At 40.4% G+C, this 22,736-nt stretch overlaps 1 protein-coding gene across 1 annotated transcript in view; it reads right to left on the reverse strand.

Moving 5' to 3' along the window:
- Positions 1–15,142: 15,142 nt before the first annotated feature.
- epha5 (EPH receptor A5) overlaps positions 15,143–22,736 on the reverse strand; it is a 105,820-nt gene continuing 98,226 nt past the window's right edge. Inside the window, exons 17-19 of the mRNA XM_079582567.1 lie at positions 19,896–20,089; positions 19,185–19,349; positions 15,143–18,360 (exon numbers count right to left, since the gene is read on the reverse strand). Coding sequence (XP_079438693.1) covers positions 18,243–18,360; positions 19,185–19,349; positions 19,896–20,089 — 477 coding nt within the window. The 3' untranslated portion in view covers positions 15,143–18,242. The remainder of the gene's footprint in view (positions 18,361–19,184; positions 19,350–19,895; positions 20,090–22,736) is intronic.

Raw genomic sequence — 22,736 nt, forward strand, 5'->3', positions numbered from 1 at the left:
AAACATCAATTTCCCACACCTTGCATTAGCCTAGTGCCACAAAACTCTTCAAACATAAGAACTGCATGAACTACAAAAAAAATATCTCCAGAAATCAGCAACACTCTGGATAACCAGGAAATGAGGCTAAGTCAAAAATCCGGAAATATTCCTTTAAGTTTTTACCAAGTATAAAAATGGATGTACAGTAAACGTGCATGGCAACAGCTGAATCTGGTTGTGCATCTGTTTCTGACCTGGGACTTTGAATGGAATTATAATCCAATAATCCAACATTTGGGGATCTTAATGAAGCCTAGGCGTTAGTTCAACCTGGGAGACGATTTTCAGCATCACCTACCTTCAGCAAATTATCTCTTCCGAGAGGGCCACACCTCCACTTCAGCCATCAGCAGCCAATCATCGCCCTCGGCCCCGCTTTTAAGCCCCAGCAATCATGGTTCGTTCGCTTCCCAGCTGCGCTGCGACCCGCCTCCACCCCATCTCCGCCTCTTCCATCCACGGCTTCTACCTGCTGCAGCTTCCATACCACCACCAGTGTCCAGGCTCCGGGGGAAGGCATCCCTAACTACAAGCTGTTCATCCATACTGACTTTCATACATCGATGTTACCTCCGGGGTCTGATCGCCAAAACTAATATAATGTCAATTAATCTTCCTAATCGCTGCTTTTGTCTGTTTGAGTCTATCCAGGTTGAATTTGCTATTGTAGTCAAGACGCAGCTTTCAGTTTTCACAGTCCATACTAATTAATTACACATGGGTAACAACTTTTAGTTATTTTCACTTCCAAAATTCAAGCATTTCTCCAACACTAAGTCATACACTATTGTTGAAAGATTCAGCAGCTATTACCCTCTACTTAATTCCTTAAGCTCTTATGAATTCAGACACGCTCAGATGCTCAAACTTTCAATGATTTTCCCATCAGGCGGAATATATAACACCGACTAAAATATCTCCGGGGCACCACCGCTTTGAGAAGAGCACAAAGTGATCAAAGCGCGGAGAAGCGATTTATCATCTGAAGGGAATGTCCTTAAAGTAACTTACTCACTTAATATCTTTATGTTCTTGACTTGACACTGCTGTAGGACAAAATCAATAGTCATTTCACAAACATGGCTTATAGTAATAACTCGGTGCATACGCCGATGAAGTGAAGAACAGGACAAGCACCAGTTTCCGCTGTTGAATTAAGGCCTTGTTTGGGAAGGATTGTTCCCTGTCAAATTATGCATCACAGTGTGCGGTGTAGGAGAACTGTTAGTTTCTAGAACTTCTAAAAAGGGTGTTTGAGTTTTCTTGCACTGTCAAAACCAAACAGAGGATGCAAAGAGAAAAGTTCTAATCCAGTGTTTCTTAAAATGTGGCACATGCACCACTGGCGGCACGTGGGCTTCCTCAGGTGGTACTGGGGGCATCTTCAGTTTTCCACTTTGTGCGCTCTTCCTTTTTCCTTCTTTCTTCTTCCTTCTTCCTTTTTCCTTCTTTCTTCCTCCTTTTTCCTTCTTTCTTCCTCCTTCCTTTTTCCCTCTTCCTTCCTCCTTTTTCCTTCCTTCTTATTTCTTCTTCCTTCCTCCTTTTTCCTTCTTCCTCCTTCTTCCTTCTTTTTTATTCTTCCTTCCTCCTTCGTCCTCCTTTCTTCTTCCTTCATTCTTCTTTCTTCCTCCTTTTTCTTCCTTCCTGTTTCCTTCTCCCTTCCTTACTTTTTCTTCTTCCTTCACTCTTCCGTCCTCCTTTTTCCATCTTCATTTCTCCTTTTTCCTTCTTCCTTCTTCTTTCATCCTTCCTTCGTTCTTCTTTCTTCTTCCTTCCTCCTTTGTCCTCCTTTATTCTTCCTTCATTCTTCTTTCTTCCTCCTTTTACCTTCTTTCTTCTTCTTCCTTCTTCCTTCCTCCTTTTTCCTTCTTCTTTCTTTCTTCTTTCTTCTTTTTTCTTCCTTCATTCTTCTTCTTTCTTCTTCCTCATTTTCTTCCTTCTTCCTTCCTCCTTATTCTTTCTTCCTTCTTTCTTCTTTCTTTCTTCCTTCATTCTTCTTCTTTCTTCTTCCTCATTTTCTTCCTTCTTCCTTCCTCCTCTTTCCTTCTCCTTCTTCTTTCTTCTTCTTCCTTCCTTTTTCTTCCTCCTTCTTTCTTCCCACTTTCTTCATTCTTCTTTGTTCTTCCTTCATTCTTTTGCCTTCTTTCTTCTTCTTTGACTCGTTTTTAGTCCTGATTTGATCTGGATCAAAGCTTGCATTATGTTACTAGGAAGGTCACATATTTCAAGTTTGAGAACTACTGCAAGCATTTATCACTTTTACTCAGAATAAACTATATGCCTTATATTTGGTATCAAAACAAAGAAACAAACAAACTTGAACAATCTCAATGTGTTTGCAGCGCTGCATCTATTGCCATTTAGTTTAAACTCAGCCATGACACATTTCATCCAATTAGTTTTGTGCCCGCTGTATACCCAAGCGTGCATTTAGTTTAAAATGGCATTCTCCAGCTATTCGTTTCACAGAATAACAACCAAACTGCTAGTTTCTCTCAATATGCGTCTCACACACTCCTCTCCAGTTTGTGAACGTGATTTAAGGAGAGCCCAGTCAGTAAGGCGTGAATTCATTACACGCACATGATGCATTGCACATGTTACGCGCATAAATGAACCAGCGAGGAACAATGCAAAGACAAAAACAGAGGAATATATCCCATGCTACGTGTCATTCTCCATGTGCATGCAGGTGATACATTGCTGTCATTAAGGCCTGTGCCGAGGATCGCGGGTATTAAGACAGATGAGGCTTTTTTCCACAAGCAAATTCACAGACATTAACTATGGATTACACAAATGTGAACGAGGCATTTCCATATCACTAACTGCCAGGCGTGGTATTGGGTATTACAGGACATCTGCCGGCAAGGACACAGTAGACATGCATCAGATTTGAGACTGGTATGGGTTTTATATTGTCTTCCAGTTATCAAAATGAAATTAATTGAATATTACATACACAAAGGGTCACTAAGCCTTTCCTTCATTAATACATTTATGAGACGCAGTGGTAAAGCAAGAGAATTGGAGCCAGTGCTGTGTCTTTTCTGCAAAATTCCTTAGACTCGTTTGGGTTGGAATCATGTTTCCTCTTAAAGGGGCATTTTGCGTTACCCCTATAAACTAATACAATTATGATATATTTGAGCAGCAAAAGATATAACTGCGGTTGCTTTTGATTGGAAAGATCTTTAGTCTTTTTTCTTTGTTAGTGGTGAAACTTATGACTTGGGGTATCCTTCTTGAAAATACGTTTCATATATTGAGTTTTTTTTATTTATTCTAAAACAAAAGTTACAACTGTCAGCTGTGGTCCAAACTCTTTCCACACGTTCCTAAAATCCCGATTGTTCACAAGAATGAGTTGCATTGCTATGTTCAAATTATATTATAAATGAATAAGTATCCCAGTGTGTTCAGTTATGAGTATGACGTATATTCTTACTACACTACGTGGAGGTATTTGTAATCTATAGGACAAGGAATGTGTTTTTCTATCTTAAGGCCTCACATATGTAGCTGTCCTGTCACCATGACAGTGACTTTTACTTAGAATTTGGCTCCAGCCTATCACCTTTAAGGATACGCCCTGTACATACCTCATTTACATACTAGGATAAAAAAAAAAAAACATGTCTATCGTTGTTCGTTGTGAACATGTCCTATACTCTTCACCCAGTAAATATTCTCTAAATCCTCACCACTGTCTCAAGTTGTTCTTCACACCGATGATTTCACAAACTAAGCAACTGCTTAGGGCCCCGAGGCAACAAGGGTCCCCCAAAGAGTGCCTACATTTTTATTGCAGAAAATATTCAAAACAATGTTGTGAAAGCTGCAGTAGAACTCTGAATAGAGTAAACAAATCAATGAAATTCTGTTTTTTTAAGCTAGCCTAGGTAAATATATGTTGCTTGCATTTATGTTTGAACTGTTGGGAGTTGTGCTTAGTTGTTAACGCCGACTCAAAAGACCCTTCCCTTCGAGAAGTAAGTGAAGTTAAATATAACCTATTAAGGGCACAATCATTAATACTGAGCCTGATCAGCACAAGTTTAACATTGGGCCCAAATCAAATTATGCTTAGGGCCCCATTAAGGCCCCAGCCCTGAGTACAGAACAAGTCATGCGAAAGTTGTAAATATGGATTTCTTTGTCAATCAAGTTTTTTGGTGCACAAAAGTTAATTGGTCTAGTGGTCGGGCATTTAAAAATCGTTTTGTTTTCCTATTTTTAAAACACACAAAGCATGTCATATCAAACGTAAAAACCTCTAAACAAGGAAAACACGAAAGCAGATTTGTCATCCTCAACAAACCTCTCCCTATATGTTGTCGACATAATCAGCTTGAGGAATAACATTAGGAGCCAGATTCCCACAGTTGCTTCAACATGTGTGGCACAGGCTCATTTGAATCACGGTTTCCCCAGCTCCACTCTGTGCATGTAGCTCTTCATGCACGACGGCAGTGATTATGAAGCATGTATGTCTGGCAGACTGTGTAGGATAACCTCCGCTGCTCTCTCTGCTGGTAATGTCAGGATAATTATGAGAGCAGGCAGCGCACTGGGCAGAAGCAGCACCTCTTTATTATCAGGAGCCTAATGACCTCCAAATCCTACCTTGACACCTTTCAAATCGTGTCGACCTTTGGCTTTGTATGTACTATTCCTGCTTTTATTAAACACTTTGCAATAGCCATTAGTCCTAACAACTGTATGATGAAAGCAGTGTGACCCCCAAACGACCAAAATATGGCTTTGAGGGTTCTTCACGAGGGCTAAGGGAATATTATGGAAGCTTATACAGCTTTACACTTAACACTTTTCACATGACACGAATCACCCAAAGACAGCTTCAGACAGTGCTGGATATATGCACCCGTCGTATTCAAAATGGTTTAATTCAAAATGTTATTTCGAATATGGTGAAATGGCATAATATTACCCATAATATTACCATGGCAAACGGGTCCTAGGTGACGGGTCAGAGAGTGGTTCAGAAGCCCCATATGAGAGACCAACAGGTTTGAATTGTGAGGACCCACCACCTGCAGGAGGAGCCATAGGGGCTGGTGCAATGTGGTTTGGGCAGCTCCAACAGCTGCCCCCACGACCCAGCAAGGGAAAAGTGGATGGATGGATGGATGGATGGATGGATGGATGGATGGATGGATGGATGGATGGATGGATGGATGGATGGATGGATGGATGGATGGCCTATTATTATCCGGACATGCCAGTTGCGTAACCCAACCTCTTGAGGCAGTCATGAGTAACATCCAAAAAATTTCAATTGTGGTTCTATTTGGTCGGGTGTCGAATTGAAGTCTACATTAGGTGTGTATACTGTTATTAAAGTATTATATCTTAAGCCAGTATTTAGAAGGTACATCATACATGCAAATCTATATGTCATTCAGTATATAGTTTATTTTAGATGCTAGTTCAGACTGTCAGATTAAGACATGAGCTGCAGTTTTACAGCATTATTGTCACACAGTGCTTCAGACATGATGGTTGATAAATTGCAGCAAAATCAAGAACCTGGGCATCAGTTCACACTCGTACTTCCCCCGGCCTGCACAGGTTTCCTCCACGTGCTCCTGTTCCTGAATCCATCACCTCAATCCAAACGTGTTCCTGAAAGTGCAAATTTACTGGCCAGGATGAACTAGAGTGAGCGCAAGTGTGGGACAATGAATGGAAAGGCCCAAGGCTACAATCCAGTGTGTATATGCGCATAAGTCTCATGTATGTTCATTAACATGCAGTGTCCCATCCAAATAAATTAAAAGTTAGTCAGAAAGTAGATAGTTATACACTTAGTTAGAACTAACAGTTACAAAACAAGACCTTTTCAATAAACTTCACTTAAGTACCAAGTCTTTTCTTGGGGAAATTGAAATGTGTTTACCACCCTAGTCCATAATAGATAGAAGATGAAACGCTATTATTGACAACAATCTATTTATTAACAGAGATGTTGTGTAACCTTTGTATTTCATTAAAGCTTGTGTAACAAATGGTTTACTCGCAGCAGAATGTTTCAGTTATTGCTTCAGGCGGTGAGAGCTGCATCCAGCTCTAATAAAGTCACTTAGAGAAAAATTATACCGATCCAAATCAACCTCGAGCTATGCGTGTTGACTTCACAGCAGACACCTCAATTTGGAAATTGCCTTGAGTTGCATCAGCTTGACATTTTGCTTTGCTTTAGGATCAAAAACATTGTACTCGGCCGACCAAGTAGATCAAACAAAACTCACTCCTTCAGAAACGGCCTCTGGAATCTGCAGTTCGCGCAAGGCCCTTGAGTTCATGTTAATACCCTTTTTATGTCATTGTGTCCCGGGTCAACCGCTCTCCTCTCACCTTGACCGACCTTGGACACGCACACACGAATGAAAAAGCTCTCACGCACACTCTTGCACAGCCCATTGCTCCTTTGGGGTTTCACATTAGGGACAATCCGGTTGCTATATGATTGAAAGCAATGGAAGGAAAGACCTTGGAACAACACCTGGGCGAGTGACAAATGCATCCCCCAGGCGGGTCTCTTTATATGAGGGAGACGGATAGAGGATCTTATGGCCCACACAAAGAAAAGCGCGCCAGACAATAGCCCTGGGTCTGCCACATTAGCAAAAAAAAAAGTAGCTGTTGTTTCTAGTTCCAAATGGTTTCATTTTGTGCTGTACTAGCAGACTACCCTCTGCTTGCAATGTGAATAACACATACATCCAGTTTTCAATGCTGCTTCAATGCTGCTGAAGCAACCTTAGCTTAAATATCAGCAGGACCTTTAATAAAGCTACTTTATAATACACCGGACAGTAAACGTGACCAACCCTGACAGTCTAGGCCCTGTGTGACGAGAGGCGGGACTCTTTGTACGGCAGACACAAAAGCCCACCATAACCCCAGCCTGAATGTTGCATGTGTATAATATGACTCCAGTGCACTTGACATCACACAGTCCTCTCACAGAAGACCTCTCGGATCATGGCAGAATGCATAAGACTATTTACCAGCAGCTTATTTGGTCCGGGTCAGACCTCCAGTCATGGTTTTAATAGTGGCTAAGAGGAGGCCGCGACTTATCTATCCCAATGCACCTTGAGTCCTTATCTGGATGCTGAACGAATTCAACTGAACACGAAGAGAGAACATGAGAAAATGAATATAGGAGGAAAAATATGTACAGCTTTACACGTGTTGGGTGAAGGACCTTGTTGATTGTCTCTGATAATAAATATCTCTGATAGGGAGGAGAGAGTCAGTACTCCTGGGTACACCACAAGTACTGAACCTCATGTATTGTTTTTGTTTGAAGATGCCATTTATATGCAACACCATCCGCACATTTTTGTAAATTCCTGCCCCAATCTGAATACATATTATATTGATTAATCCACAATCCTTCAATAAAGTGGAACATTGTAAGTAAGGTCATACATAAAGGTTTACTCCAAAATGCATTGCAAGTTCCAGAGCACAAATAATGATAATTAAATGAAAAAAAACTCTCTCTAATAAAATAATAATACATTCATTTAGTGTGAGTCCAAAGGCAATAGACGTCTTAGATATTGTGAGGTTTTGTATCTCACCCCGATCATATTTGAACTGCCCATTTCTCCACTTATTTGTAAGATGAGAGGTGTCATTAGGTTACACTGTCTTCTAAAATGCCGTTTATACTAAAATTGTTATTTGGTTAAATGCTAGCCGATAATAAACAGTGAGTGAGTCTCTGCCAGACATCCAGAGCATCAGTGCATTTCCTCATTCAAATGACTACATGCTCCACTGAGCATATTATGGTCTTGCTCATATTAATACCACTGGGATTTCGATTTGAATAAGCAAATATGAATAAAACTGAGGATAATACAAAGCAGCGTGTTTTGGTAAAAGTCGTATTTTAAGACCAGAGCTCGCCAAGTGCAATGGGTTTTAATGATAGAGGCAAGAAAACATACAGGCAGTTACGATCGTATGTCTAGGGACGGTAACAAATTAGAACAAAACAATCAAGAGGGAGGCGAGGGTGACCCGTGAAGACTCTAATTACCTTGTAACTGTCACAATCCCAACAGCAGAGCAGGTGTGCTTTAAATAACCACCTTTGCACGTGCATAGTGCGTGGGATGCTCAACAGCATGTCAGTGTTTGTAAGAAGAAGATCTTTATTTATATAGCGCCTTTCACAGACATATAGTCACAAAGCGCTTTACATGAGACAATTGTACATTCACTCCATACTCAGTGGTGGAAAGCTACGTTTGTAGCTTCAGTTTCCCCTGGGGGAGACTGTCAGAGGTGCTTTCGCGACTACACACATCTGCGCCAACGGACCCTCTGACCACCACCATACATTCACTCACACACATCATTCATCCTGGCCTATTGTGCATGTTTTTAGTGGTAGGGGAAACCGGAGTACCCGGAGGAAACCTACGCAGACACGGGGAGAACATGCAAACTCCACACAGAAAGGCCCCGTCCCTGGTGGGAATCAAACCCGGACCTTCTAGCTGTGAAGCGAGAGCGCTAACCGCTGCGCTACCGTGCCGCGTTTGTATGAAATTCATCCAGAGAAATGAAGAAAGAAAATGCTAAAGTGAGGTTTATATAATTTGTATGCGTATATTTAACTGTGCATTGTATGGCTACTGTAAAAAAAAGTATTTATTCAAGAATTGTTGTCCGTTGGGAGAGTGGAATTTGATTGGTTTGTATTTGGGAGCGCTCTCCAAATTTCATTCTCCAGACACATATTTCCACGTGCAGCATATTCCACTCTAATGCATTCACAGATGTATGGGCGCGGTCATCTGAACTGACAGCAAAGGTTTTCCATGAAGGTCAATGGTAATGATTAAGGAGCCATCTCTGCAGTGATTTTAAAATGACCCCCGGGACATTGTGACCACTGACACCTTTCAGAAGGAAATTAGTTTATTGTGCCTTGGGACATGGGACTTCGACTGACACAGGTGTGCACTTATAATGGGCCAGACGGATAAGTGTAGAAAGCTAGACTGAAAGACTGAAAGGAAGATCTAATAGTGTCTCATCATCATGAGGCTATACATGCATTTCCCTACTGTTTTTTTTTTATTGCAAGGTTTTTTTCTTATGACATTTTCAAACATTATTTATTTGGATTAAGAGGGCTGAGTGCTTGACTCTTTGGACCATGTGGGCAGTTGCAAATAAAAAAACGAGTCTGTAGTTTAGGGCTGCAGCTAGCGATTATTCGATTGATCTACCGATTATTTTCACGATTAATCGATTAATCGCTTGGCTGTGAAAGGTGCATGGAAATTGTATTTTTTCAATTTTTTGACCACATAAAGCTAAAGTGGCGCCGCTTGAGGACATGTTGATGGAGTAAACTTAAAGTAAACATTTGTAGGAGGCTCTTTGTGCTAATTCTGCTTTCTGATTGGACGAGGCAAAGACAGATATTTATGACATTTACAATGTACAAAACACTGCAGACCCTCACTTTAAAAATAAAGTAGGTTTTCATCCAAAATACATAATTGTCATGTAATTTTTGCTCTATTTTAGTCTGTGTTCACTAGAAAACGATTAATCGATTACTGAAATAGTTGACAACTATTTTAGTAATCGATTAGTTGACGATTAATCGATTAGTTGTTTCAGCCCTATAGTTTATTTTGGGTGTTCCTAAGAGGCCCCCTGCTCCTGACAGGTTACCCCAGTAGCACTGAAGGATAGGGCAAATACAGGAGGCAAGTTCTCCTATTTAAACAATGAGCACCATAATCATTTTAAGAACAGGTAGATCAATAGACCATATTCCAGATAATAAATTTTTTTTAGTTTATGTTGGAAAAAAAAAATGCACAGCAGCAACAATGCATGAGGCATCGCGGAGTCAGTGGAAATGAGGAAACTCAAACAAAAGAAAAAACACGAGAAACAATCAGGCTCCAAGCAATGAACCCTCCAGAACCCTCCCAGTCAGCACTCGCGGGACTTCCAACCCAATGCAGCCCCAACCCACTCACTTCCACACAGCCTGCAGCGTCTCTCTCTCCGACCCGCTGATACTGAGCTTTTGGTAATAGCCATGTTGATAGTTTGATGGCTAATTTCACCTTCATGCGGCTTGCACCAGTTTGTGCGAGTCTCCAATAATCACCTTGAGCATTTCTGCCGGTGGATTCCCCGAGAGATCGGCACAACTCGGTTCAACACAGCAATCAAATACAACTGCTCGGTTCAATATTTACATATAAACTAGCAGAAGAGGTTCACCTTCCCTCTTCAAGGTGACCTGACTCTTGGACGGAAAATGTGAATTATTCAAGTTATTATTAAGCTTTCCTGGGTAGTGCCAAGGGGCAAAAAAAAAAATGTCAAGAGGGTAAGAAGCTTGGAACGGTTTTAATGTTGGAGCAACAACGCATTTTATTGTAGTGAGTAAAAATACCTATAGCAAGTGAGGAGAAGGTTGGTGTGAGGAGGTTGTTGGCAGCGAGAGCAAAGTAATATTACATTCAAACTAAATGTTTCATGCCAAAACCCTGGAAAGTGAGAAAGGCAGTGACTCACCTGCTAATATATCTAGAGCCAAATGGAGCAACAATAATCTTCCCTCATTTTCTTGTTCAGAGATATGCCCTGCAAAAAGCTATTAGGTGTTCTTTAAGAAAACGTTATTATAATGTAATTACACGACTGCATCACTGCATGTGGCTGTAAATGCACCATGATGAATTTGTAAGATTCCGCCGCTCATTACGCATGCCAGTAAATGAATGGTTGAATTTAATTACTGGGCGTCCCACTTGCCGTATCTTGCATAGTTTTGACACTAGTGAAGAATAGAGATCACACAATAGCACGAGGCGCTGACATCAGCAACTAATTTCACTGCTGCGTCTGACAGACAAATCATTGCCAGGGCTTGCATCATCAGCTTCTGTAACACCAGGCCTTTCACAAGCCTCACATGTTGTTATCAGCACCACGCAGAAATGAATGGCGTCCCACTGTACATTGTTGTCTGCTCCGACACCCTCCAAGCTCCAAATAAAGGCATGGGCACGGTGTGATTGTGTGTGTGGTTTACACCAATATAAAGACATGTTTCAGACGTGTCTATTGTGCACTTGTGTTCATGCATTTGTCCTTAGCTGCGCCAACATCAACCATTATTTTCTCTCTACTTATATATCTTTGGTCTCCCTCGAATCATACCACCTTGAGAGCACTCAATCTCATCAGATTTCGCTTGGAAATGAGAGACTGTGTGAGAATATCAGGTGCTGCAAGCTTCAGGTCCTCAGTTTTACCCACATAACTAAAGGTTGGTGTTTGGAATCCTGTTCAAACCCATACATTTTCTTGTTCTGTCACTTGTTTAAGTGAGCAATTGGTGGTGGTCATAGAGGATGATGCTAAAGACTGACAGAAAGCTTATAGCAGTTCACCTCAGGTCCGGCAGCAGAGTCAGGAGTGCCTTATGAAATGAAGGTGTGTGATTTAATCTCAGTGCTGAGGAAGCTTCTTGGGTGAGAGGGGAAAATCTTATATCATGTATTTTTGTTGTTAAACTTCAGTCTTTTCTTCCCTTTTTTAGGTCAGGTTATCCTATAAACGCTAATTACTGTGGAAGGAACTGTCAATAACCAATCACACAGAGTCTTTTGCTTGCTAACTGAGCACATTGGAAGCACTAATAAGCATTTAAGTGTTGCTATTGCAGAGGCATTGTGAAAATAATCAAACTCCAATACTGACTGTTACATCATAGGCTGTAGAAGTCCAGGTGTAAGCTTTCATTTTAAACAAAATAAAGCTATTACTTTTGGAATGGACGCTTATGTGCATAGCGTTTTTCACAAGATACAAGTCACCCAAAGCGCTTCACACAGTGTAGAGGATTCATCCACTTCTTTCAGTCTATCCCAGGGGGAACTGCTTCATTCTGTGCATGCAGAATGCCATGTTACAGAGGAGGCATAGACTGGAAGACTAAAAACATATACCTGCCACCAAAATGTCTTTTTTGTTGTTGTGATGTCAGTGTGAGGTCTGGAATGATCAGATCAAAGTGTGTGGACATTGAAAACACTGAGGAGCCCCTGCTGGAAACGGACGCGGCATCACATGGAGCTGATGGAACAGAGCCTTTTGAACTCTTGAGAAGGAGATGCATAGAATATAGAATCATTTCTGAATGAAATAAAACACATGGGGGAACCACATTCAGAGAATGAATTGGCAAAATATAAAATGTAAAAGTCTAAGAATTAGGGCTGCTCGATTATTGAAAAAATAATAATCACGATTATTTTTGTCATAATTGAAATCACGATTATTGAAAAAGGTTATTTGTTGCCTTTAAAAAAAGTATTTATTTTATTTATATATTTATTAATAAAAAAAACCCGATGTTGAATATTTTCTGTTTTCTGAGCAGTCATAAAAGTACAAATGATTTCATGTATGCCTCGATTAAAGAGAGGTCTCTGTTTCACACCTGCCCCCTGCTGGCCAGCCCTCACACCTGCACAAGTAAACTGAGCAGCGCGGCCTGATGACATCATCACACAGCGCTGTTTGTTTTTATGTCAGGCAAAAGCATGAGCCATGGCACGTGAAATCTGAAGGCAAAATAATCCCAGCGCCATGAAATAATGCAAGTCTGCTTTGCCAGAAAAAAATGAAAAAGAAAAAACAAATGTTTTTTTTTTTTTGAAAAAATGTTTAAAAAAAATCGATTATGCTAATTTTGTTATTGTTTAGTGTAATAATCGTAATCGAATTTCGATTAATTGCACAGCCCTACTAAGAATTGCTTCAAACACGTTAATTTTTGAAATATTTTATTACAAAAATATAAATCTTGATTAACACGCTACAAAAACATCAGCAACACAAACATAATACATGACAGTCTCAAAGACAAACCAATAGCACATCAATAGTTATGTATTTTCACTGTGCTTTCGATGAATCACAAAACAGTTTATCTTCAAACGTTACGTGTGGTCAACCCAGAGCATGTCTTTAAAATGGAGAAGCCTACAATGTTCAATAGAATTTTACATGGCAACAATATAAACAGAAGCTGCACATTTTTCTGATGATGTAATGGCCCAGTCACAAGCTGTTTTCCGCATCTGAGTTTGCACAGAAACACATGTTACAACGGTACATTTCTCATATCTGTTGATCCGTTCCAGTCAGTCAATATGATTGTTTTTCATGCATTTGTGTGTACAACATGTCTTTTGTAATGAAATATTGCTTTATACGAGTTCTGTCAAGCCTGCAAGCAAATGCTTTTTTGGAACAAATTATCTTCAAGTGTCCCTTATTGTTAAAACATGAAATCTTTGTAAATACTATGACATGCACTGTGTAATCGGATCGAATTTAAGTGGACCATTAAAGACTGCTGCAGGGTTGATGGAACTCGCATGTCGCTGTAGTGATGGTCAACACAGAGTTTATGAGTTTGCTGGTTCTTTGTGCTCAGTTGCCTTTAGTTACATCAGAATACTGGTAATAAAAACAGCTACCAGTGCAAAAACATAACCCGCAGTTGGATCAAAAAACGACACAATGCTTTCGTATTGTCGTAAAGTAAGAAGTCAAACCCTGTGCTCACCTTCCAAAGACGTTTTGTGCCAGAGACAATGGTGCTCTATTAAGTTATTTGCTCACTGTATGGATGACTTGGTCTACATTTTTAACTCTTGTGCTTAGCTGCTCATTTCAAACTGTGGATAATAACAGGCCACAAATAGTTACACAGTAAACCATTCATAAAGAGACATTTTCGTCAAATAAAAGGGCAACTTATTTCTCATAAAGTGCAAACTAAAAATTAGTTCCAACATAGTCTGACATTCTTGCTATTGCCGTAAGATTTTACAGGCAATAAAGATAAATAGAAAGTTCGGGGCACAATTGGGACATAGAATTTTGGCAGGAGAGGGATTAACGGTGCTCGCGAGAGGCACTTGTAAGGGTGCGCTAATCAGAAGATAAGATTGGTCCAAAAAAAAAAAAGAACAATGATGCCGTGAAATCTGGAAAAAGATTTCAAACAATTGTAAACTTCATCAGACGCCTGTGATATTCTTACAGTGACAATATCAAGCAGATAAAAGCGCCCTGTTAAAAGCCATGTCATGTTCTCTCGTATATATATATAAAAGAAAATGCCCTTCTGATGCGTTCTTTAGCAACAGGAAATTCACCAAGCCCATTATGCTGAACACTGTAAAGAATCTCATTATCAATATGTCAGAAATGATAGTGGCAATTAAATATGTAGAATAAAACAACTGGTGAATTTCATTCAGAGCCTGTAAACACATACACTGATTTCCCTCGTGAGACTGTTTCCATATTCCAGAATTCTTTTTTGAATGGGGAAAAAAGAAGGAAAGGAACACACACATAAATAATAGCTACCCGTGTTTTCCGGACCATAAGTCGCTCTGGAGTATAAGTCGCACCAGCCTTGGCAACTACCCGGGCATGGAGGCGCAACTGTACAATTGACAAGCCTCTCCCGGCAGCACGTCGTTCAAGCACCCATTTGCGAACTCGTTCCTCGAGCTGTGGCCATCAAGCTTTTAGCCCGCGATTGGCTATTTTTTGCTTGCTTCATTTTCAAGTCTCTCACAAGTTTTTCGCTCACTCCAAACTTTCTTTCTGCTGCTCGATTACCGTTTTTTAACTCTTCAATGGTATAGGACTAGCATAGCAGATACTGGTACACAAATCAAGAGCGGTCTCTCTGTCAGTGTGAAAACAACAAATATTGTGGGATTATATATTTTGATATATAAATCGCACCTGAGTATAAGTCGCACCCCAAGCCAAACTATGAAAAGTGTGTCTTATAGTCCGGAAAATACGGTATTAGTTTCTCAGCTAAAATGGATACAATTATGCTTGATCATATTTTCTGTTTTCTGATTTTCAATTAAATCAAATACGCGTACCAGTGGCTAAATAAAGCTTACCCTCAACTACCAACTACCCTAAGCCTTAGTCAAATCAAACCCATCATAAGAATATATCAGTATTTATTTGTTTGTAAGTTCCACTTCGTATAATTACCATCAGTGTATGTGCAGACAGGGCATTGATGTTGCCACATTTAAAAACACAGAGCCGACGAGTTCCAGTTAGTAAATCGTTGTTGTTTTTTTGAGAAGGATTTGTATTTGAATCATCAGCAGTAACATGTATTTAATTTCAGTGATAACAGTCTGAGTCTTTAAAAGTGCAACATACTCTCTCCAAACCCCCATTAACCTTACATTCCTTTAATGTGCTATTCGTGCTTCCATACAGTCATGTCAGTGTCCCACCTGTCCCTTCTTACAAAACTAACTGTACAATCTCAATACTTCTGGCTGTAGTAGAATAATATGGATAACTAATATATGCATCTGTTGTCATGTCCTGCAGTGTGATGCGAACAGTGAACATGGCTCGTTTCTGTAGCAATATACATGCACAAGTAAAGCGCAGTTGACATCATTGTATACCTTGTGCCATATTCACTAAATAAAAGTCCATCAAAAACCACTTTCATTATTTTAGCGACATCCGCACAATAGATTTACAAAACCCACATTGGAATATTGAAATTTTGTAAGAAAAGGGAGTGGATGATTCCGTTACTAAGAGACCCGATTGATGTATTGCTTATTGTTAAATGCCACAATATAGAGAAAAGATGTGAAACCATTTTTTAAAGAATGCATGTGTTTGTTTTTTTTTGGTTAAATTTACCATACTGAAAAAAAAAGTGTGGATAAAGTTAAAGTGTCTGTCACACAATTGGTGACAAAGACCACTGTAATCTTGCCCTGAAATTACAAATTGCCAAGATATGTCAGATACTTTTTTTCTTTACTACTGTGTTGATGGCTAAGCGAGTGGTCTAAACAACAGCGGAATAACAATGCTCCCTGCTTTAAATATATATTACACTATATACACAAAAGACATTTAGGCCGAGCTGCTCAGTAGCCCAAGATAAGTAGTATGATTCAACACAAACACTTTACATTACCCACTTTTAATAGTACAAATAAATAGATGATTATCAAGTTGATATTGCCTCCATGTTTTCCAGCAGTTCGACGACAGAGTGAGGTTTTTTGGGTTGTGGCAAAAGTGTTGGTGGATCGGACAAAGTCCCTTTGTTCCTTGAAATACCTGAAGGTTGTGAAGGCTGTATGAAGATGTTAGTGCACCAGTGAATGAAGGCTGCCACTGTAAGGAGCGCTGTTATTGGTGCAACAAGATTTGTGCGTGTGGAAGTAGATTTGTCTGCAACGGGAAGTGTTTTGTCTGTCTATTGAGATTCATGCACATTAAATTGTATTTGTGAATGATTCCCGATGCACAGAAAGTTTCCTGCAAACACAGATCTAATTGTAGAATGGCAAAACTTGATATGTCCACTTCCCGTAACGGACAAATCTGTTTTTTGTTTTTTTAACATACACACAAATCTTTTCGGACGAATAACACCCTGGCACCACTGGATCACCAGCAGGGCGTCCCACAATCCATCAGAAAACAATCCCCACGAGAACTGAGCCTTCTACTCCAATCCACGATGTGACCAAACATACAGCAGGAGTTTACTTTACCCCCGGGAATTTCCAACGTCGAAGATAATTTCACATTCCCCAAAATGAAAAGCTGTCATTTGTCGAATAATGAGTGCTCTTGTCGAATCTGGGTTACGGTAGCGCATAGAGAGAGAGAACGTAGCAGAAAGAGTTGACTTCAGAAGCTGGCTGGGTCTCTGTATGGTGCGGAAGTTTGAAATCCATAAGAAGCTTTGCTCCGGGGAATCCTGCAGAATTTCAAAGCACGCACTGTACATCTGATGTGGTTGGATGTTTTATACAGTCTGAAGAAGTTGGTCCTTGTCATATTTCGATACGATAACAAGAACGTTGATAGTACAAGCAGGTGTTGTGTCGCATTTTCCACTATACATTCAGTGATAAGAACGGAATAACGGTATGCTGCTTGAGGGCTGATGCTGCTAGGCCACTTGCATTGCTTATTGCTGCTCTTTAGATTAGTCTTGCTCGAGATGGATTGAAAAAGTAAAAGAATTTGGTTGGCAGAATTGGTAGTTTTGGTGGCATCAAAGTAAAGCTGGATACATTACATTGGGGGGAGGGAAACTTTACAAAATGTGATAAATTGCGAGATTTGTCCTGCATTTCTCCCATCCTTTGGTGCCGTTTTGGTGACAAAAGCGATTGGCAATTGGTGTCTCCAACAGGTCCTTTTTGAGATCATGGTAAGGCGTACCCAACTGGAGGATTAGATCATGTATGTTTTAGGTTTAGATTGAGGAAAATGGGAAAACCTGGAGAACCAGAGAGACCATCAAGAGCAAGGGCAATGACATGCGATCCAAACCCAGAAAGGCACTGCTGTCTGGGAATCAAACCTTGGACCTTCATGCAAAGAAGTGCAAACCATTATTTGTCATACCACATGAGCTAATTTGTTTGGGAAAAATGTCCCAACAACTGTTTTCTACCCAATTTCATAAATACACATACATTTTGGTGAAAATTAAGTGTCTCTGACCCAGATGTACGAAATAAAAAAACAATTATAAATTATATTTCAACCCTCTTCCAGTTTAAAATGCGTCCTGTGATCTGTAATGAAATGTATACCCTGCCTGAGAAAGGTGTCCGTGTGGAGGTTGTAACATCCTGAGGCAGGCTTGCACTGTTCAGTCAGCATGCTGCATGGACCTCCTCAAAGTGATCCAGCCAAAAAAAAGGTGCTGGAGATGTCAAGATTCAGTGTTTCGACCTCAGTTTGATAGAATCTCATCAGTGCAGAGATGTCAAAGATCTCCAAATATCACAAAATGCAACACTAACATTGATCAAAATGTCTTCTTAGCTGTCACCATTTCGTCCAGCAACTTGCCTTCATAGCACAATTCAGTTCTGTTTGGTTTAAGTGCTCCAGTGATCTAGAGATCGAACAACAACGACGTCTGACCTCCATACAACAAAGCCCCAACGCTGGGTTTCCATGTGCGTAGAAAGTGCTCGCCGAGCCGCTCTAGGTCCAACAGCAGTTTCCGTGTCTCGTAGGTCCATTCTATGCGTGTAGATGAGTGTACATTATTATTGGCAGAGCTTCACTGTCGAGCTGGCACTGTTCATATGGACTCTCATCTCTTGAATGCTAGTGATGATTTTCTTTTGATGTCCGGCAAGGTTTACTCCCACCCTTCGTAAATCCCTAGAGAAGAAGACAAAAATAAAACTACAACCTGGAGATCATAATGGAGGTAAAGTAGTGTTCATTATTTTACTGCATGTGGAATTATTAATCAAGACCAGCATGACACAGAAAATCAACATCTCCATGGAGACGAGCTGGAGATGTACCCACTCCTGGTAGAGTTATAGTCATGTTTGTTTGTACATTTATGAGATATTTTTCCATGATAAAAAAACGCTTGAAAAAATGCTTGTATTTCTACGCAATGTGGCTTTAATTATTGATAATATGATAAACAATAAATTAATTCAAAGTATACAGTTCAAGAAAATTGTTTGAAACTGTTCGGAAGTAAATATCGAGGGGTCTGGAGAGTCCTTCCTCAACAAAACAAATGTCACTATCTTCTTTCTGGCTTATGTGTCTAATACTAATGCAGCTTATCAAACATATAAATACTGTATATGAGTTTACGTTTTTTCTATCATAGATCAAAGGAGCCACAGCATACACTTTTAAGACTTTAAATGACTCCATGGCCTAGGGATTACACCTACAACTTGAATGTGATCCATGGGCATATCAAAAGTATTAACAGGCTACTTTACCACCCCCTGTGGCTGAATTGTTGTGCTTAAGTTTCAGGCAACAATCAGCTTTTCAGATTCACTCTTACTTTATGTAGGTAGGGATACAGATGTCCAAATATCTACTTGATATAATTGTATAAATGAGAAGTTAAAGCTAGCTCATTCAATTGAATGTGTTAAGTAGATAATATATTTTTGATTTTTCAGATATCCAGCTGCACACACTTGATGAAAAGTTATTTTGCTACTTACTCTGATGTCATCTGTGCCACTGTCTCCAGTGAAGCGTAGCCTCCCTCCATAAACAGCTCAGTGTACCGGCCCATCTTTATAGAGTCCAACCAGTCCCCCACCGTCTGATTCCGGCTCGAACAGCCTCCCTCTACGCTGGCATGTTCTACTAGCAGGTTGGATACCCTGTATGGCAAAAATCCACAAGAAATGTCAGAAAGAATCAGTGATAATAAGCAATAATCATTATTCAAATGTGTGCTGCTGTGTGATCTTGAGGACCTCTTCTTTTGGACGGAACTGCTATTCGATACTCTACTCACATATGGGGTGAAAGTGCAGTAGAACAGTTCTTAGAGTGTTCTCCTACCGATCCAAAGGTCGATGTCAGCTTTTAGAGACAGAAGTGAAATGCTTTCTTTGTCTCACTACCTAAGCATGTCCATTCTGATCGATCACACAGCAGCAGGAGCTTCAAGCGCAGCCGCTATATACATTTCCTCTGAATGATGACATGTCCGTTAAGTGGGAGCGAGTCACTCACTTAGAGCCCAAGTGAGTCAATTAAATGACGATATGTTAGAACTATGGGGGTCACAGTGATGCTGTGTTCTCACATTTGCGAATGGAAATGCCAAATGATTCATATCTGCTGGAACTCAAGAACATAAAATATATATATATTTATATATATAACATATGATATACCTGCCACAGTGCTTTTTTTTTTACCTGTGAGAGGAGTTGACCAGTTTCTTTAATGAACTGGGGTTGCGGATAAACTTGTCTAGCAGACACACAATCTCGTCAAACTTGGGCCGATTGGTGCGTTCGCGCTGCCAACAGTCCATCATGAGGTGGTACAATGCCTCAGGGCAGTCCATGGGCCCAGGCAAACGGTAACTCTCCTCCACCGCTTTTATGACCTGCCAGCAACAAGAAAAATACAAGAAACACGCAGAGGTGAGGGGTTGACATAAACTGTGCAAACTGCACATGTCAAAGTGTCTTTTTTTAACTTAACTCCTCAGGTAAGAGAGTTAGAAGAGGAGAACTGGTTTAACAAGAGAGCAGAAATGTGATGGTACGAGGCCTAAGGTGTCTTTTTTGATTTATTCATATATGTTGATGTGCATATTCTGGTCACCAAAGAAAACAACTCATACAGATCACAGGCAAGTGTTGATAACAAACAAACCCAAAAAGAAAATAGCTATCCACCTCATTCCTACTCCCCATGACCCCTTGCATGAATTATGAGCGTGTTTCTGGTATGTGAAAATGGCGTCTCACACTCCCTGAACCACTCTTTCACAATGTGAGCCCAATGAGTCCTAGCATCAGCTTGGAATCCGCCTGTGACATCAGGGAAGAAGAAATCCATCGATGGAATAACCTGGGCATTCAGGATGTTCAGGTAGTCGACTGATCTCATCCTTTGGACACAAGTGGGGTTTTCCACTGGCAGACACTACCCAGCCCAATGCCTGGTCAACCCGGTTGGGCGAGCCTTATAACTGCCGAGCCAGGGCCAAACCGCGTTACTGAACCTAGACCTGACCAAGTGCAGCTACTCCAGATCATAAAGTTCGTTCAATCCAGGCTTTTTCTCCTGGTGAGTCAGTGTGTTGTTGGTTTTGTTTTTCAGCTTTTAGGTTGTGTGTTGGTCCACCTGAAACAAACCCTATTGCATTTACTGGGAAAATCTGCTTTGTTTGTGCACCTGGTGAACACAAACTCACACACAGTTGCACACCAACAATTCCAAAAAACAACCACTGATGGAAGCAAATTAACTATAAAAAGGCATAGGAGACAAAAAACATCAGAGCATCTAACAAGAGTGTTAGAGTCAGTTGGAGGAATTTGACTCCATACTAGTGCAGATTAAAGTGATGTGAGTCTGTAAATTTCAATATTTGACAAACTTGGCTGTAATTGACCAGGTGGGTCTGAAATTTGACTTTGACCAATGAGACGAGCTTTCCTGTGAACCGGCCTGTCAGGTCCAATCAGGTGGGAAGGGAGAGGGAGCTTTACTATTTACTTTTGAAAGTTTGTTCTCGCTCTCCCCATTTTGCAATCTTGCAGACAATCACTTTAATTATTACAGCTAGATGTTTTACTAACTTTGATCTCCCCCAACACATTTAAACACCCTCAACATCGTGCTGTGCTAAATCTTATTCTTAATTATTCATTTGTTGAAGTCGGAAGCAATATTTAGGTCCACGTCCTTGTTTCTGTCCAACATTGACATAATGCTGTTTCTGTTGAGTCCAGTAGAGTAATGAGAGTGAATATGCCTTAGTCATTTCAAAAGCAGAGTTAAAAATTCTAGCCTGTCAAGCGTTTCTCAAACTATGGCCATATTTTGGGGGTTCCCCTGCAGCTTAATTTTTTTTTTTTTTTCCAATTGATTTATATTCAGTCAATTTTGATCTATGTTTTTGTCCTCCTTTAACCCTGGTATAGGCATTGTTTAGGTGAGGCTATCCTATCTTAGAACTTACTTGGTGAGAAGAATATTAATGTATATTGATGTATAAATCAGTCAGTGAGGTCTATATTTACACAGAGTATTTGCTCAGTACTTGCTTTGACAAAACAATTTTTTTCAAGATTGTTCATATTTTCAGCATGCATCTCTGATTAATCATAGCCATGGACATCACTTTCAACATTGAATGTGTGATCTACGGACATGGCAGTGATGTTACTTTTGCACGTCCTCATCCAGCTTGAATCTTACATTTGACTCGATCTGTTGTAGTTTTAAGACATTTTGTTTTCCTCCACATTGTGAGGAATGTCAGCTGCTGCTATAGTGATCTGCCTTCAGGACATCTCTGAATCCTGGTGGCACCTAAGCCTCCGGGCACTTGCTCTCTATCTGACCCCAACCTCCACCGAGGCAGCGAGACATAACCGAAATTACCCAAATGAGCAAAAACAAATCCTACTGCTTTATTTGTTTACGGCATTTGCCGGCGTGCTGGTTTAATCACACGCCGTGAGAAACGCGATCACAGAAACGCAGAAAATTGCTAGATGAATACTGAACATGTCTTGGGTCGTTGAGTTTAAATCCCGCAGTTCCCAGCCTAGTTCTGCCAGGGCGAGACACAGAGGGGAATTGATTTGTCGAGTTCATGACAGCCTTTACTCGTGTCAAAATCCACACAAAAGACAGAATGTGCAATGCAAGACACATCCAAAGAGCGAGGGCACGGCAGCAAATCAAATTACCGCTGAGATGAGTGGGAGAAGATAGTGGGGAGTGGAGAAGACAAAAGGTGACAGAGGGTGGAGAGTGACACAGGACTTGCGTCAAACAGACTGGCATGGTTTGGGTTGGCGCTATGGAAAATGGTCAGGATAGGAGGATCATGAAGTGCGGGAATACACTACATGGGACAATATTTAGAAAAGAAACCATCATTAAATTATGCTAAATAAATAAGTCATATTGTAAGCTAAGCAGGATAAGGAAGACACGTTTTATTGCTGGAAATGTCAGTCTTACAGATCGTTGTTAAAAGACAAAACAAAAAAAAACCTGTGCAATACTAA

This window comes from Gobius niger (assembly GCF_951799975.1).
Source record: "Gobius niger genome assembly, chromosome: 2".
In the NCBI taxonomy this organism is placed as follows: Eukaryota; Metazoa; Chordata; class Actinopteri; order Gobiiformes; family Gobiidae; genus Gobius; species Gobius niger.